We start from the raw sequence: 20,016 nt of genomic DNA, 5'->3' as shown, positions 1-20,016 counted from the left end.
ACACCATAAGAAAACCATACAAAAACACTTCAAGAAATCCTTCCAAGAACACAAACTTACTTCCAATCTTTCATCCAATTCCATCACCCTTTTGGTTCTAGCTATTTACTCCTCTTTTACAGAAACCTTGTCCAAGGAACTTGAGGTAGTATCTATGTTCATAACCTTATTCGATTCATATATATATAGCTATCATATTTTGTGGTATACAATTTTAACAACAAGAACATAGTTTGAAAGTTTTCAAACTTGTTTGCAAACTAAATAGATCCTTCTAACTTAACTTTTAAAATACTTCAAGACCTGTAATATAACTTAAATATATGCTAACTTAACAAGGTATAACTTGGTTTTTCAAAGAATATCTTAAAAACTGTTTTTACGACGTCGGAGTGTAACCGGGGACTGTTTTGGGTTGGATAATTAAAAACTATCTTAAACTTTGAATTGGAGGTTTATGTTCTGGAAAAATGATTTTTACTATAAATATGTTAACACATAGAAATTTCATGATTTAATTCAAAGTATAAGTATTTTTAGAAAAATGGTCATTAAGTGTTATTTTTTTGTAACAAAAATGTTTAACTTCATAAGTTTCACTAAAGTTTCACCTATGCCGTGTGATTTTGAATACAAACCAAGGTATTTTCAGTTCATAGTCTTAAAGAGGGACTCGATCCAAGGAGATGGCAAGTTGAATCAACGAAAACGGATTTGTAACGAAGAAACTATGACCGAAACAAAATTGGTTATCCTAGACTTGTTTAACTTCGGGATTAATTGGGAAAAATTAAATAAATCACATATTTCTAAGATAACATGATATTTTATATATATGTACTTATAATTCAATTTTATATGGTTCGGGATCACCCGTAAACAACACGAGAAGATTAATCATAAGATCCCATGTTTGTACGCAACACGTCATTTGACAACACCGGTACTTTATGTACGCAACACGTCATTTGACAACACCGGTACCGTGGGTCAAGATTAATCTCGACCAATACATATACAATGGGGTTTTATTTATTTCGTTGGGGGTTTTATTTATTTCATTGCGGGTATATTAAACATCTAAAAATGAACCATTAAAATTGAATTACTAACAACGAGCTGCTAACTACGGACTAAGGAATTATTCAAAGTATTAAAAGTATAACAAGTATATATATGTGACGTTTGTTTAAAAAGAAAAGGTATTGATATATTATATATGGATAGGTTCGTGATATCAACCGGAGACCAAGTCAAATTATATATATCTTCAAGACGAAAGTGAGTATATAGTCCCACTTTTAAACTCTAAATATTTCGGGATGAGAATACATGTATTTTATGTTTTACGTTATGGACACAAGTAACTGAAAAATATATTCTACGTTGAGTTGTACCACTGGCATACTTCCCTGTAGCTTGGTAACTAATATTTACAGCGGTATTGTAAACGCGAATCCTGTTGATAGATCTATCGGGCCTGACAACCCCAACCGGACTGGACGACCAGTATTCAACGGTTGCACAGTACTTCGTTTCGTGACTACACTTGGTACAGTGTAGTAAGATTTCATATTAAAGGGAATATGCGACGTGATTAATTGTTAAGTATGGTTACCAAGTGCTCAACCACTTAGAATATTTTTATTAAAATGTTTATATATGAAATCTTGTGGTCTATATTTATATCGCTGTCGACATTAAACCTATATCTCACCAACTTTATGTTGACATTTTAAAGCATGTTATTCTCAGGTATGAATTAAGTCTTCCGCTGTGCATTATCTCGTACTAAGGATACTACTTGAGGCCATTAAGGACTTATATCATAAGGCGTTGCATTCGAGTCATTGAAGTTCATAGAGACTATTATTAAGTAAATGGCGGTTTAGGTCATTTGAATATTATGAAATGTCAGGCGAATATGTCAATTATGGATGTAACTATAGATTGTCTTTTAAGAATAAATGCAACGTTTGTAAGATGTATCATATAGAGGGCAAGTACCTCGCAATGTTATCAACTATTGTAATTCGTTTGTAATCAATATGGACAACGTCCGGATGATTAGTTTCGGATCCTTTCAGAGGGGTACTCTTCCTAGATTGCGTGAAGAATCATTTCGATCTCCGGAACGGTGGAACGATAGTAACAGGTGGATTACAATACTAATCCTTAGGGTTAGACGTGTGGGAAAAGGGTTCAGAAAAACATCTGAACTAGGAAAGGTCAACACGAATGTTGGTGAGCTATAGTTTAAATAGACAACAATATAATGTAGACTACGAGATTTCGTTTCAAAACAGTATGAAAAGTATATGTTTATCTGTGGGCACTTGGTAACTAACTTAACGTAAATATAATATATCACCCCCTAAAAGTACACCTGGCGAGTGCGTATGTCCTCGAAGTATTAAACACCCGTTAAATGCTAGCGCGACTAGCCTGAGTGGGGATGTCAAACCCTATGGATCCATATCTAAGATTCGCGTTCATGGTTAGGAAACCAATGATTAAACGTTATCGAGCTAAGAGGAAAGTTTATGCCGTTATGTAACCCACACATATGTAAAGTTTAAGTACCCATGTCAAGTAAGTAAAACATAAAAAGCGCATGTATTCTCAGTCCCAAAAATAGTAAAAAGTAGAAAGGGAGCTATAACTCACAGTGAATAAGCAGTAAAAGTCGATACGAATAGTGTGCAAGTAGTAAGTCGGTCCGTAAGGTAGTCAACCTAAGTCAAAGGTCACTAGGTTAGTATGTTGTCCTCATAAGTTTTAAAGTGCATAAAATAAATCTAAGTGTCATCATCATCATCATTCATCATCGTAAAAGCTAAGTAAGTTTAACAAGTATAGAGATAAAAACAATAGGCTGACTTTGATCAGCTGCTACGACCTCTATGTAAATCGAACAGATGCATAGTCAGTGGCTATGGCTCCGTATGTGAGTCCCCTAGTTTCTGACCAATTTCCAGAACGAAACTCGTCTTTGTTTGACCGTTGCGACGGTTTAAGTTCGAGTAGGTCAGAAATTTCAGCACAACGTTACAAAGGTGTAGTGATTTTAAAAAGGCTATAAATCCTAAACCGTATCTCGGATTGAGGCGAGTCTTAAACGAAAAGTCATCTACTCAAACCGAAATATCTGGAAATCAACTTTTCCAGTAGCCCAGGAGCCTTATAAAACCCTGAAATCAGTAAGCAAGTGCTCCGGTGGGATTCTTGGTGCTTGATGCTCATCACGGTTCTCATCATTGATGCTTGTAGCTTCAAGTGTACAACTGAATGATGTGGTAGCATCACTTTGAACAAGATTCAACCTTCAACACACAAAGTATTAAGACTAAGTAAGGACTCAACTCACTTAAGAGAGTTGGAAGGATGATGAACCAAGGTTACATCATATTCTTAGTCTTAACACAAACGCAAGTTCTATCTACAACAAAAGCTATAAACTTTCATTTAAACCAAACAAGTATAAACATAAAATTGATCAAACATAGTAATGGAACCCTAAGCTAGAGAGCTTGGATTCTTTTCACACAAATTATGAGATTACAAAGCTAGAAAGCTTGAATCTTTGGTGTCTTTGAAGATCTTGAAGCATAAAGCTTAGATGTTCAAGTTTCATGAAGATTACAAACACAAGTTTGAATCTTTTCAACAAAATAACAAGATCATAAGTTAGAAAACCTATTTTCAACAAAAGTATGAAGAATCAAAGCTAGAAAGCTTGAATCTTGATTATTCCTGAAGATCCTTGAAGAATGAAGCTAGATCTTCAAGTTACATGAAGACTACAAACACAAGTTTGAATATTTACAACAAAATACAAAGTTTAAAAGCTAAAAAGACTTGTATCTACAAAATAGATGAAGATTCAAAGCTAGAAAGCTTGAATCTTCCATGTTCTTGAAAGATTCAAATCCATGTTTGAATCTACAAGATATAACAAGATCAGAAAGCTAAAGAGCTTGATCTTATGAAGATGATGATGATTTCGTGACTAGTAGAAGAAGAAGAGAAAGAAAGAAAATTTAATACTTACACTTTTTAGAGAGAGAAAGACTAGAGAGAAAATAAGAGAGTAAGTGTGTCTAAATTGTGAATGAGATCAAGTGTGAAATGGGTGAGCTAAGGCTTTTATTTATAGTGAAAATGGGTGTGGGGAGGCTCCTTGGGCCATTGGTTTTGGTGAGGGGACAAGGGGGACAAACTTTTGCTTTTTGGTTAATGGTTGTCTAAAGTTGGTGCTTATGTTAGGATCTCATGCAACATTAGTATGTTCTCTCTAATAAATGGGCATTTGTCTTACATATAATTGGGTCACTAGTCATTAATAATTGGGCTAATTAAATAGTCCACTAGCTAGAGTAGGGTGGACTAAAAGTCCAACAAGGTAGAAAGTCCAACAAGACTAACTAGTGTGCTCTAGTAAATTACTAAGCGTAATTAATGTAGTGACCCGAACTTTTCCATGTTTATATATACTAAATGAAATTGATATTTATATGATTAAGTGTTTCCAACATGTTAAGCAATTAAACTTGTTAAGACTTGATTAATTGAAATAGGTTTTATATAGACAATTGACCACCCAAGTTGACCGGTGATTCACGAACGTTAAAACTTGTAAAACTATATGATGTCATATATATATATATATATATATATATATATATATATATATATATATATATATATATATATATATATATATATATATAGTTAACATGGTATTATGATAAGTAAACATATCATTAAGTATATTAACAATGAACTACATATGTAAAAACAAGACTACTAACTTAATGATTACGAAACGAGACATATATGTAACGATTATCGTTGTAACGACATTTAATTGTATATATATCATATTAAGATATATTAATATATCATAATATCATTATAATGTAATAATTTAACATCTCATTTGATATAATAAACAATGGGTTAACAACACTTAACAGGATCGTTAACCTAAAGGCTTCAAAACAACATTTACATGTAACGACTAACGATAACTTAACGACTCAGTTAAAATGTATATACATGTAGTGTTTTAATATGTATTTATACACTTTTGAAAAACTTCAAGACACTTATCAAAATACTTCTACTTAAAAAAATGCTTACAATTACATCCTCGTTCAGTTTCATCAACAATTCTACTCGTATTCACCCGTATTCCTACTCGTACAATACACAGTTTTTAGATGTATGTACTATTGGTATATACACTCCAATGATCAGCTCTTAGCAGACCATGTGAGTCACCTAACACATGTGGGAACCATCATTTGGCAACTAGCATGAAATATCTCATAAAATTACAAAAATATTAGTAATCATTCATGACTTATTTACATGTAAACAAAATTACACATCCTTTATATCTAATCCATATAACAATGACCAAAAACACCTAAAAACACTTTAATTCATCAATTTTATTCATCAAATTGATCTCTCTCAAGTTCTATCTTCAAGTTCTAAGTGTTCTTCATAAATTCTATAAGTTCTAGTTTCATAAAATCAAGAATACTTTCAATTTTGCTAGCTTACTTCCAATCTTGTAAAGTGATCATCCAACCTCAAGAAATCTTTCTTATTTACAGTAAGATATCTTTCTAATATAAGGTAATACTCATATTCAAACTTTGATTCAATTTCTATAACTTTAACAATCTTATTTCGAGTGGAAATCTTACTTGAACTTGTTTTCGTGTCATGATTCTGCTTCAAAAACTTTCAAGCCATCCAAGGATCCTTTGAAGCTAGATATATTTTTCTCATTTCCAGTGGGTTTATCCACAAAAATTGAGGTAGTAATGATGTTCATAACATCATTCGATTCATATATATAAAACTACCTTATTCGAAGGTTTAAACTTGTAATCACTAGAACATAGTTTAGTTAATTCTAAACTTGTTCGCAAATAAAAGTTAATCCTTCTAAATTGACTTTTAAAATCAACTAAACACATGTTCTATATCTATATGATATTCTAACTTAATGATTCAAAACCTGAAAACACGAAAAATACCGTAAAACTGGATATACGCCATTGTAGTAACACCGCGGGCTATTTTGGGTTAGTTAATTAAAAACTATGATAAACTTTGATTTAAAAGTTGTTCTTCTGGGAAAATGATTTTTCTTATGAACATGAAACTATATCCAAAAATCATGATTAAACTCAAAATGGAAGTATGTTTTCCAAAATGGTCATCTAGACGTCGTTCTTTCGACTTAAATGACTACCTTTACAAAAACGAATTGTAACCTGTATTTCTGACTATAAACTTATACTTTTTCTGTATAGATTCATAAACTTAAGTTCAATATTAAACCATAGCAATTGGATTCACTCAAAACGGATTTAAAACGAAGAAGTTATGGGTAAAACAAGATTGGATATTTTTACTTGTTGTAGCTACGTGAAAATTGGTAACAAATCTATACAAATCATATCCTAGCTAACTTATATTGTATTATACATGTATTCTAATATGTTATGTAATCTTGGGATACCATAGACACGTATGCAAATGTTTTGACATATCATATCGACCCATCTATATATATTATTTGGAACAACCATTGACACTCTATATGCAGTAATGTTGGAGTTAGCTATACAGGGTTGAGGTTGATTCCAAAAATATATATACTTTGAGTTATGATCTAGCCTGAGACGTGTATACACTGGGTCGTGGATTGGGTCAAGATAGTATATATCAATTTATTTATGTACATCTAACTATGGACAACTAGTTGTAGGTTACTAACGAGGACAGCTGAGTGAAAATATTTAAAACATTAAAACGTATTAGAAAATGTTGTAAATATATTTTGAACATACTTTGATATATATGTACATATTTTTTATAGGTTCGTGAATCGACCAGTGGCCAAGTCTTACTTCCCGACGAAGTAAAAATCTGTGAAATTGAGTTATAGTCCCACTTTTAAAATCTAATATTTTGGGATGAGAATACATGCAGCTTTATAAATGTTTTACAAAATAGACACAAGTACGCAAAACTACATTCTATGGTTGGATTATTAAACCGAATATCGCCCTTCAAGTCTGGTAGCCTAAGAATTAGGGAAATGGCCCCTAATTGACGCGAATCTTAATGATAGATCTATTGGGCTTAACTACCCCCATTCAGGTTATGGATGGTTTAGTACTTCGAGATTATTATACAGACGAGAGGTTCTGTTTTGGGGATATTCTATGCATTAAGTTAACGTCGGTTACCAGATGTTCAACATATGAATGATTTTTATCTCTATGCAGTTTGCGAAATGCCTGATAAGAGATGTGTTATAAAAATGAAATCTTGTGGTCTATTATTATGATTTAATAATATGTAGGTTAAACCTATAACTCACCAACAATTTGGTTGACGTTTTAAGCATGTTTATTCTCAGGTGATTATTAAGAGCTTCCGCTGTTGCATACTAAATTAAGGGCAAGATTTGGAGTCCATGCTTGTATAATATTGTTTAAAAACTGCATTCGAAGAATTATGTTGATGTTTAATATTATTGTAAACCATTATGTAATGGTCGTGTGAAAAACGCTATATTTTAGATTATCATTATTTGATAATCGTCGTAATGTTTTAAAGGTTATGGTTTGTTTTAAAATTGAATGCAGTCTTTGAAAAACGTCTCATATAGAGGTCAAAACCTCGTGACGAAATAAATTAATATGGAACGTTTATAATCAATATGAACGGGACATTTCAATTAAGCATCCAAAAACCCAAGTAATTGTTATTATAAAATAACAACTAGTATTTTGTAGTCATAATATTCCGATTACGACCAAAGTTAAACGTGTACCGACAAACATAGCTCGTTCAAAACGTTAAGTGACACTAACGGTCGTAAAAGAAATCAAAGATCACGTTAAGTAACTAAGTACTTAAAAACACGTTTGATAGTGCTCCAAATGAACATATATTTAGTAGCAATATCCTTCCAATATGTAAAGTTTTCAGTTGCAATTGTTCTATTTACAAGTGATATTCGGTTAAATAATAAAAGGTGAAGACAAAAGATAGATTCGACAATTTGAAGACGCAAATGTCCAAAAAGCTCAAATGTACAAGATACAATCCAAGTGGTTCAAATTATTGATGAGAAACGTCTAAAAATGACTAGAGTACAAGTTGCAGAACGCAAAGTACAAGATATTAAATTATACGAAAGGACGTTCGAAAATCCGAAACCGGGACATGAGTCAACTATCAACGCCCGACGCAACGGACTAAAAATTACAAGTCTACTATGCACAAGAATATAATATAATATATAAATAATTATATTAATTATTTATATTTTATATTTATATATAAATTATGTCGACAAGCAAGGTTCCAAAATTATGTGAGCTGGATTTTCAAACTCCACGACTCGCGGAGTTTGCAGGCTTAAAACTCCACGACTCGCGGAGCTGTCAGAAATCAAAACGCCTATAAAAGACCATGCATTCTGCCGAGTAAAAAAAAATAATAATAATAATACTCTGTAATAAATAATAAATAAATATATATATAATATATATATATATATATATATATATATATATATATATATATATATATATATATATATATATATATATATATATATAGTATAGGGTAGTTTTATATTAGATTAGTTCGGGTTATGTAAAGGTTATTTTACGGGTTTTTGAAGTCGAAATTCTGTCCGTGTAACACTACGCGATAAATACTCAATGTAAGTTATGTTCTCCTTTTTAAATTAATGTCTCGTACTTAAGTTATTATTATGCTTATTTAATACCGAAGTAATCATGATGTTGGGCTAAAAATATTAAAATTGGGTAATTGGGCTTTGTACCATAATTGGGGTTTGGATAAAAGAACGACACTTGTGGAAATTAGACTATGGGCTATTAATGGGTTTTATATTAACTAAACAATACCTTGTTAATTTAATATACAAATTTATAATTTGACATATTTATATATAACCACATACGCTTGACTGGGTACGGTGGGCGGGATATCTATAAATACCAATAATTATTCATTTTACCGGACACGGAACTGGATTAATAGTTAATAGACTTGTTGAAACAGGGGTGAATTACATTCAAGGGTAATTGGTGTAATTGTTAACAAAGTAGTAAAACCTTGGTTTACACGCAGTCGATAACCTGGTGTATTCATTAAACAAAGTATTAAAACCTTGTTACAATTCGAATCCCCAATTAGTTGGAATATTTGACTTCGGGAATAAGAATAATTTGACGAAGGCTTTCGCTCTTTATATTTATGACTGATGGACTATTATGGAAAAATCCGTATGGACATATTAAATAATTCAGGACAAATGACAATTAACCCATGGGCATAAAACTAAAATCAACACGTCAAACATCATGATTATGGAAGTTTAAATAAGCATAATTCCTTTATTTTCATATTTAATTGCACTTCTAATTATTGCACTTTGATTTATTGTTATTGTATTTAATTGCACTTTTAATTATCGTACTTTTTAATTATCACACTTTTATTTATCGAAATTTCATTATCGTTATTTATTTTACGTTTTAAATTAAGTTATATTTATTTTACATTCGGTTTTAACTACGTTTAAAGTTTTAAAATCGACAAACCGGTCATTAAACGGTAAAAACCCCCTTTTATATATTATTAATATAATATATTTTGTACAAATATAATTGTTTAAAAATATAGTGTGCAATAAGCCCACTCCCTGTGGAACGAACCGGACTTATTAAAAACTACACTACTGTACGATTAGGTACACTGCTTATAGTGTTGTAGCAAGGTTTAGGTATATCCCATTTGTAAATAAATAATTAAAACTTGTGTAATTTGTAACGTATTTCATAGTAAACTATAGTACTATCACGTACCCCCACGCTACCACATCAAGTTTTTGGTGCCGCTGCCGGGGAACTCGGCGAAACGCTATATTTTTAATTTATTTTTGTATAAATATATTTATATATCATTTTAGAAAAACAATATAAAATTAAAAAAAAAAAACGTTTTTTAACCTCCGCGACTCGCAGAGATTTGATGGTACGTGGAACCGAGACTCGTGGAGCCGCCCTGACGCGCCTGGTAAACCCTAATCGCATTAATTACGGATTATATTAATTATTATTATTTTTAAAACCCTAAATTAGTTTAATTAATTTATTATTTAGTTTTAGTTTTAGTTTTAATTAATTAGTTTTAATTAATTATAATTAGTTTTATTAAATATAAAAATTAATACTTTTATAAAATAAATATAAAAATAATAGTTTTATAAAAATAAGTAATTTTATCACTTTTTATTTTTATATTTTGTATCCTTTTATTTAGTGTAATCGTAATATTTTTATTTTTATCGTTCGTAGTTAATTTTAAATTTAGTTTTGCCGTATCTTATTTTTATTTTCTTGATTTTTAGGCTTTGCCGTAAAATCCCTTAAGTGCTTTTTCTTTAGACTAAGATTTAGGTGCTTTAGAATTTTGCGATGCAGTTTTTAGATTTTAGTGCCTAATTAAGTTATTGCCGTTTTGGATATAGAATTCCTTTAAGCTTTAATACCTTTAGGCGTAACTTTTTAGATTTAATTTTTAGACTTTTAAGTTACAACGCGCTATTTTCTTATTTTTATTTTTCGACGTTTTTCAACGCGCACTCTTTTTCTTTCTTATTTCTCGACACGCTAGTTTTTAGGACTTAGAAATTTTCTCTATTTCTTCTCTAAAATTTCAAAACGAAAAATTATTTTAAGCGGTTAAATTGATAGACATCCAAATTTTCTGCTTCGTAGTAATAGTTGGATTTGTTAGTGGCTGAGTTGTGAGCTTCCGATTTAAAGGGTTCTGGCTCCCTGCTGCATCTATTGGCTATTCGAAACGTGGGCAAAAGCAGAAAAGTCTATTAATTTGATAACTTATATAATTTTTATATTTATAACTAACAGGATAATTAAAATTTGGTAATAAGCGCATTATGAAAAGTCTCGAAGATATTTTGGAAACTCTTTACGACATACGAAATCAATACTCTCAACCGAGTGTTGATGACAATTCGTTCGGTCAATCTTGGATCACGAATGACGAAACAATAACTGGTTGTGAAATCTGTGGAGATTATCACTCAACATGGGAATGTTATTATGACGTTCCTATGGAAAATTATGCACCCATGGAACCTGAATGGAACGATTATGAGGAATACAATTCTAATTGGGATTATTTCCAAGAATATATCCAAACTCAACAACCAGAAGACGAGGAAAATTATGTGCCTGAAAATTCTTTAGATTATATGAAAATCAAACTCGAAGAACTTGATGCTCAAAATGAACAAATGAGAGAGTTTGTAAATCGGCAAGCTGAAACTCTATCAAATTACACACCTATTGATCTGAGGAGTCGTGTGCAAGAAAATCTCATATCATCGAATTTTGATGAATTCGAGAGCTCCGAAATCACCAACTATCCCGATGATACTTTTTATTCAGCTTTACCAATTTCACAACATATCGACACATTAGCCTCAACCGACGAAATCATCGATCCATCAATGAATGAAGAAGAAGTAAGGGTGACAAATTGGTACTCTTGGGAAAACGATAACGTTGAAAATTTTACCCCCGAGACCAAAATGGTGAGACCAATAAGTACCATTAATGAAGAAGAATTTGCTTTGATCCCGAAATTCACCATTCCACAACCTTCCAACCCAATATTCTCAATAGACGAGTCATCCACCGAAAATGAACTACGAGCTGTAATAGATAATGACACCTCGAATTTCACCCAATTGGGTAATAGAGGTGAAACCTTTGATCCCGAGAATGAACGGAAGGAAATGTTAGGAATTGTCCGCCCTATAATATGTATGTCGATGTATATCGATCCATTTGACCAAGAACCAGAAAAGAGACATATCCATTTACTAAAAGCTACACTTAAAAAAGAATTAAGTAGTGGCGATCGGGTGAGTCTAAACTTTAAACCCATTGATATATTATACACCACCCGAGATGTAAATAACTGGCTCACTATTTTAATTCGTGGAACTTATTCTACCGACTTCACATGTCGTCAGCTAAGTGTGGGGAAGTCTAACCCCACTTAACGTTAAATTAGGGGTTCGGGTTAATGCATAACTCGTTAATAAAAATGCATGATTAGGGTAAAAGACGCTTTTTCAAATATTAGTAAACAGTTCAGAAAAGCAGCCGTTTTTGAAAAAAAAGCATGTGTGATAAAACAAGAAGGAATGAACGATGAGGCGCGCCATCTATCATTCGACGAGCTTTGTAATTACAAACTGGGTATTTTCAATCACTTTTCTACACTAATCACCCTCATGAATTTATAATTAGAGTCTGATTTCATGCAAATGAGGGCATTGCATGATCTCAAGTGTGGGGAAGGGTTATAAATTCTCTCAGGTTTACACTTGGTTTAATTGCCAAATTTTGTGAAAATTTGAAAAATTTTCAACTAAATGAATTCAAAATCATGTTTATACATATTTATGAACGATGAAAACTAGGTGTTAATACCGAAATTATCGTTACCTCGGAAAGGACATAAAATTGAGAAACACCCTAAAACACTTGAATTCATTTAAAATGGAATAAAGGAGAATAAAAAGGCAAAGAAAGAAACTAAGTGTGGGAAGAATGTACCTAGTTATTCAATTAAAAACTATCTAGCACATGTTTCTGTAAAGTTTATTGCAGGTGCTTTTGTTTTGGACTAAATTAACTATTTTACCCGATGAAAGAAAAGAAAAGATGGATCTACACGATGAATCAATTTCATCATTAAAAGGAAGTAAAGTCTTCCGAAAAAGACACGCGCTTCTTGATTTAGGTCAAGAAGTTGTCGTCCAGACCAGCTGTAGGTTGACGAAAAATCTAGAAAAGTCATCTCTAAAATCAGCAGGAAATCCACGGACCTCAGCATCAAACAGGGTCGCCATGTGGTCAGACTTATCCTAACCATGAGAGGATCTGTCTCGTAAAATGGGGAGGGCACCGTGCAAATTAGCTTGATAAGACTAATGAATCAGATCCCCAGAAAGGATAATCTCCTTAAAGATTAAAAATCAGCTTTTAAGCCTGATATTACTCAATCCTTGAGATTGACCTTAAAGATTGAGAATTACAAACTCATGGAATTCAATGATATCTAAACTCGAGCTTGAACGAGAAAATATTTTGATCAAAATTACAAACCGATTTGTTTTCTGAAAACCTATTTTCAATGCGTTCATTACCATTGAACGTAAAATCCTAGGAATTCACCTGGAATTCATTAGGTCACCTGAACCAAATTGGGTGTTAACCGTAAGAATGGTGGTTGCATAGCATGGTCGGAGACAGGACCTTGTGCCAGACCGAAAAAAATTATAGGGTGATCTTTACTATTGCTCCTACAAAGGATAGTAATTGCATCCGACACGTTTTAGACCATGAACAAATGCATGTCATTAGACATTGCCTTAACAGTTTCTTGTTCATCGCTTTCCTTTACAACCGGACGGTAGTTTGCCGAAAGGTAATATACGGGACAAGTATACTGGACGTGTTGCTTTTCTAATACAAGGTTAACAAGTGGGTGACACAAAACCATAAGTTTTGAGCTAAAATTTTCAAAACTGAAACCCACAAAACCCACAAAAATATTTTGCAACACCGGTGAAGGGTTATTCCGGAAAACTTATCTAGGGTAAAAGCTAGATTAAATTTTCAAAAAGATCAAATGTTTCCTTAAGGATCTACATTTTCATAGTCATGTGGGACTGTAAACCACATCGTTACTATCATTGTTTATACCGCCGTATCAAAATCACTGATGTATAAAGTGTGAAGAATAGAGAAGTGATTCGTGTGATTTAATTTCAAGTTCTGTATTGCTTGAGGACAAGCAACGTTCAAGTGTGGGGATATTTGATAGTGCTCCAAATGAACATATATTTAGTAGCAATATCCTTCCAATATGTAAAGTTTTCAGTTGCAATTGTTCTATTTACAAGTGATATTCTGTTAAATAATAAAAGGTGAAGACAAAAAATAGATTCGACGATTTGAAGACGCAAATGTCTAAAAAGCTCAAATGTACAAGATACAATCCACGTGGTTCAAATTATTGATAGAAACGTCTAAAAATGACAAGAGTACAAGTTGCAGAACGTAAAGTACAAGATATTAAATTATACGAAAGGACGTTCAAAAATCCGGAACCGGGACATGAGTCAACTATCAACGCCCGACGCAACGGACTAAAAATTACAAGTCTACTATGCACAAGAATATAATATAATATATAAATAATTATATTAATTATTTATATTTTATATTTATATATAAATTATGACAACAAGCAAGGTTCCAAAATTATGTGAGCTGGATTTTCAAACTCCACGACTCGCGGAGTTTGCAGGCATAAAACTCCACGACTCGCGGAGCTGTCAGAAATCAAAACGCCTATAAAAGGCCATGCATTCTGCCGAGTAAAAAAAAAATAATAATAATACTCTGTAATAAATAATATATATATATATATATATATATATATATATATATATATATATATATATATATATATATATATATATATATATATGTATATATATATATATAGGGTAGTTTTATATTAGATTAGTTCGGGTTATGTAAAGGTTATTTTACGGGTTTTTGAAGTCGAAATTCTGTCCGTGTAACACTACGCGGTAAATACTCAATGTAAGTTATGTTCTCCTTTTTAAATTAATGTCTCATACTTAAGTTATTATTATACTTATTTAATACCGAAGTAATCATGATGTTGGGCTAAAAATATTAAAATTGGGTAATTGGGCTTTGTACCATAATTGGGGTTTGGATAAAAGAACGACACTTGTGGAAATTAGACTATGGGCTATTAATGGGTTTTATATTAACTAAACAATACCTTGTTAATTTAATATACAAACTTATAATTTGACGTATTTATATATAACCACATACGCTTGACTGGGTACGGTGGGCGAGATATCTATAAATACTAATAATTATTCAATTTACCGGATACAGAACTGGATTAATAGTTAATAGATTTGTTGAAACAGGGGTGAATTACATTCAAGGGTAATTGGTGTAATTGTTAACAAAGTAGTAAAACCTTGGTTTACACGCAGTCGATAACCTGGTGTATTCATTAAACAAAGTATTAAAACCTTGTTACAATTCGAATCCCCAATTAGTTGGAATATTTGACTTCGGGAATAAGAATAATTTGACGAAGGCTTTCGCTCTTTATATTTATGACTGATGGACTATTATGGACAAATCCGTATGGACATATTAAATAATCCAGGACAAAGGACAATTAACCCATGGGCATAAAACTAAAATCAACACGTCAAACATCATGATTATGGAAGTTTAAATAAGCATAATTCCTTTATTTTCATATTTAATTGCACTTCTAATTATTGCACTTTTATTTATTGTTATTGTATTTAATTGCACTTTTAATTATCGTACTTTTTAATTATCGCACTTTTATTTATCAAAATTTCATTATCGTTATTTATTTTACGTTTTAAATTAAGTTATATTTATTTTACATTCGGTTTTAACTGCGACTAAAGTTTTAAAATCGACAAACCGGTCATTAAACGGTAAAAACCCCTTTTATATATTATTAATATAATATATTTTGTACAAATATAATTGTTTAAAAATATAGTGTGCAATAAGCCCGCTCCCTGTGGAACGAACCGGACTTACTAAAAACTACACTACTGTACGATTAGGTACACTGCCTATAGTGTTGTAGTAAGGTTTAGGTATATCCCATTTGTAAATAAATAATTAAAACTTGTGTAATTTGTAACGTATTTCGTAGTAAAATATAGTACTATCACGTACCCCCACGCTACCACATCAACGTTGTAAGGCATTAACGAATGTAATTAACATAATTAATGATCACAGAATATAATTTATCTCAGTACGCATAAATACGCAGTTTCGTGAAAGAAATAAATATAAATAAAAGTCGAAAAAGTCGGGTCGTTACATAAGGTAAGACTGTCAAACAATAAAAGGCTTGAGATTGAGGGCATTGGAGATGTTATATTGAGTACTACTGTTTGACTTTTAATGACGTGAGGTTCATTCCTAAGTTAAAGAGGAAACTTATCTCCAGTCGGTCAATTGGATGAGGAAGGTAACACAATTACTTTTGAAAACCGCCAATGGAAGGTGGTTAAGGGTAGTTGTGTCATGGCCCATGGACATAAATGGGCAACACTTTATATGGTTAAGGTGTTTGATGATGACACGGTGGTTGCTACGGTTGATGTTGGAGCCAAGTCTACTCTATGGCACCTAAGACTCGGGCATATGAGTGAGAAATGTATGACTATGCTTGTTTCGAGTGGGGAATTCCGGATTTGAAAAAGGCAGAGAGCTTGGGTTTTGCGAACCATGTATTTATGGGAAGCAAAAGAAGGTGAATTTTGGGAAATCGGGGAATGCATCCAATTTGGAAAAATTGGAGCTAGTCCATACGAATGTGTTTTGGTCCAACGAATGTAGAATCACACGGAGGTTCTCGCTATTATGTCACCTTTATTGATGACTATCCAGACAAAAAACATACAGTTTAAGAAAAAGTGTCTATCATATGTAATTTTTGTTAACTTTCTAGTAGAACATCTTACTTTTTACCTATATTTTTGTCCTAAATGAATAAGTACGGCATACAAGATTTTTATCACATAGTTATATTCTATTTATGAAAGTAAACAAAGACATTTTAAAATAGAATAATGGACGATAGGTATATGTACGGAAAGGAGGGAGTATATCTAAAAAGTTACATTATTATATATATAGGTTAAAGTGACAAATTATGCAACGTGGAAAGTTTATTTTGTTGTTTCTACATAAAGGGACATAAAATGGAAAAACTATTGAAAAAGGTACAAGTTGGGGTAGACCAAAAAGTGCCCTTCTTTTCCAATCTTTCATTTTTTTTAAGTGCATAAAAATACATAGATATGAAGATTAAATCACTGGGTCGACTGCTCCCTGCTCTTAGTTGGTTCTGCCCCTGCCCACACTGATATATATTCTAGTTACGAATTGTTGTAGACTGAATCCATAATGTATTTTATATTCATTAACTAATTACATGAGTATCCTTGGAATTGAGAAGAACATAACCATGTTCAACAAATACAATCAGGGTTATTCAACAAATTGGTTTATCACGCCACTTAGGGTTATTCAAGAACTACGGCAATTAAGGTTATTCAACTATACAACATTTTTTATTTAGGGCTAAAGGGTAAAATGTCAAAAAAAAAAAAAAAAAATTGGTTAAGATACATGCTTAGACCATTTCCAACCCTCTCCAATTCTAACGATGATATCATAGGCAGTTTGACCAAAAAGTGGAAAAAAAAAATGCAAACTGACTGTGACTAGCCACTGACAGTTTTCAACCGGTGTGTCACTTTTTTGTGTTAAAAATTGGGTATAGTGATGTGGTAAAATCTGATTGGAAATGAGGCGGAAAAAAATAAATTAATAATAAAACATATATATTAATTAAATCAAGAAAATGTGTGATTGGTTGTCGAGGGGAAGTCACAGACAAAAAAAACTCGTCATCTTTGCAACTGACGCCACCAGTCCCAGCTAACTGACTCTGGTTAACTTCATTAGTTTTCGTCAGTTACCCTCCACATCATCTGACGGATGCAATCTGACAATGGTTGGAATAGGTCTTAGAGGATAGATCAAGTAAATTAATACGGAGTATTGATGAAGGTATCTTTATTTTAATAAGTATGCGTTTTTTTTAGCCAAAAAAAGTATATTAATACGGAGTGTGAAGGGTATAAAGGCCACTTAAGATGGTGTCGATCGATAAAAAATGGTGTGTGAGTTAGTTAGGGGACTAAGTTATATAATTATGTAACTTTTACTTTACGAGGTCGGATCCAAAAAAAAATTACCGGTAAAACTAGCTAAAAACTGAAAAAACCGATTCCAAACAAACCAAAAAATCGATTATGAAAAAACGATTTCACCGAAATCAGTTTAAACTACAGATTTTTGGATAGCCACCCGGTCGAAACTAGTTTTTGACTTTTTGTGCACCTCTGTCTATAGTGTATTTATTATAATATCGCATATTAGCCCGAGGTTAGACTTGGCAGATTTATGACTATAAGTTTAGGAATCAACGGTGGAACTATACAAACCCAAAAGCAAGCAGGCCCGCCCATTTAGTGATTATTAATTGGACTTTAGGATTTACTATTAGCCCATATACACCCCAGATTCCCTTCCATTCATCTCAGACGTCCAAAAATTACCCTAAATTGATCAAGTGAAGTAAATGGAGTAAAAAAAAACCCTAAATTGAATTAAGGTGTTGATAATATGGCGGGAAGAAGTGATTGTTTGGCGATCGGAATTGATTTAGGAACGACGTATTCATGCGTTGCTGTTTGGCAAAACAATCGCATTGAAGTCATCCCGAATGAACAAGGCAACCGAACCACTCACTCTTGCGTTGCTTTTACTGACAACCAACGTTTAATCGGTGACGCTGCAAAAAACCTAGTTGCCAGGAACCCTACAAACACGGTTTTCGGTATAAATTTTCTTAATTTTAATCATCTTATTAATATAGTTCATTGATAGTTTGATACATAGACCAATCACTTGTTTAAATTAATATTAAGAAAAAAGGTAACGAAAAGGAAAAGAAGAAGCTCGATATAGCTAGGGAACGGATGTTTGTATGCACCTTAAAAGTATTGCAACTTCAATTTTGCTCGATAGAGGGTTGAAAGACTAATTTTTGAAATAAGTATGATATTTTGTGCCCTAAATTGAAGTTATCATACTAAGTTACCTTTTTATCACATAATGTTACATGATTTTTTTGAAGGTAAGGACTTTTGCAAGAAAATCAATCCTGATAAGGCTGTTGCGTATGGTGCAGCTGTTTTGGCTGCAAAGATTAGTGGTTATGGCAATGAAATGGTTCAAGGATTGATCTTCTCAGATGTCACCCCTCTTTCACTTGGTTATTTTCTAAATGGGGACGTCATGTCTGTTATGATTCCGAAGAACACTCCCATACCTATTATGAAAGAGGGTTCTGCGACTACATGTGTTGACTACCAAACTGCTATTAAATTTCAGGTTTATCAGGGTGAGAGAAGTAAAGCGACGGACAACATTTTTCTTGGTGAATTTAGGCTTCAAAACATCCCTGTAGCCCCTAGGGGTATTACAAAAGCTAAGGTACGGTTTGAAATCGATGTCAATGGTTTATTGGAAGTTTCTGCCGAGGAATTGACTACTGGTCAGAAGACAAACGTCAAAATCTCCAATGGTAAGAGAAGTCTTCCAAAGGAAGAAATTCAAAAGATGTTGAGAGACGCGAAGAAATTCAAAGTTGAGGATCAAAACTACCGAAAGAAAATGGAAGCATATAACGATCTGGAGTACTACATTTATCTCATGAAAAGAAGAGTGAAAGATGACAGCATCAGGAAGAGGCTAAATCCTGAAGATTTGAGTAAGATGGATGATTTGGTTGAGGGTGCAATTCAGTGGCTTGAAATGTATAAGTTAGCAGAAGCTGACGTGATAACAGACAAGAAGAAGATACTGGAATGTGTCTGCAACTCGATAATTGGTCAGTTTATGTAAGGTTGAAAGGGTGCTTTGTTTCCATGTACCACATCTTATTTTGTGCGTAGATTGAGAGCTGGAACCTATACGTTTAAGTTTTGTGAATTTGTTTCATCTTTTGCAACCAGCTTTTCAGATATGCATATGTACATATATGCTAAGTGATAAGCCTATGCTGCTCATTTTTTTATTATTATTTGGTGATGTTCAATGTAGCACCTATGTAACGACCATGGATTTTCCAACTTTTATTATTAATATTTAT

The 20,016-nt window shown here is 32.4% G+C and overlaps 1 protein-coding gene across 1 annotated transcript; it reads left to right on the top strand.

The window, feature by feature from the left end:
* The first annotated feature begins 18,485 nt into the window (after positions 1-18,485).
* Positions 18,486-19,769, top strand: LOC139845445 (heat shock cognate 70 kDa protein 2-like). Its single transcript, XM_071835705.1, has 2 exons — positions 18,486-18,699; positions 19,000-19,769. The coding sequence occupies exons 1-2, from the start codon at positions 18,486-18,488 to the stop codon at positions 19,767-19,769; spliced, it is 984 nt and encodes a 327-aa protein (XP_071691806.1).
* Positions 19,770-20,016: the final 247 nt, after the last annotated feature.

Source organism: Rutidosis leptorrhynchoides, chromosome 1 (assembly GCF_046630445.1).
Source record: "Rutidosis leptorrhynchoides isolate AG116_Rl617_1_P2 chromosome 1, CSIRO_AGI_Rlap_v1, whole genome shotgun sequence".
Taxonomy (NCBI): Eukaryota; Viridiplantae; Streptophyta; class Magnoliopsida; order Asterales; family Asteraceae; genus Rutidosis; species Rutidosis leptorrhynchoides.
Note: the sequence above shows the minus strand (reverse complement) of the source record. Positions and strands in the feature narration are given on the sequence as shown.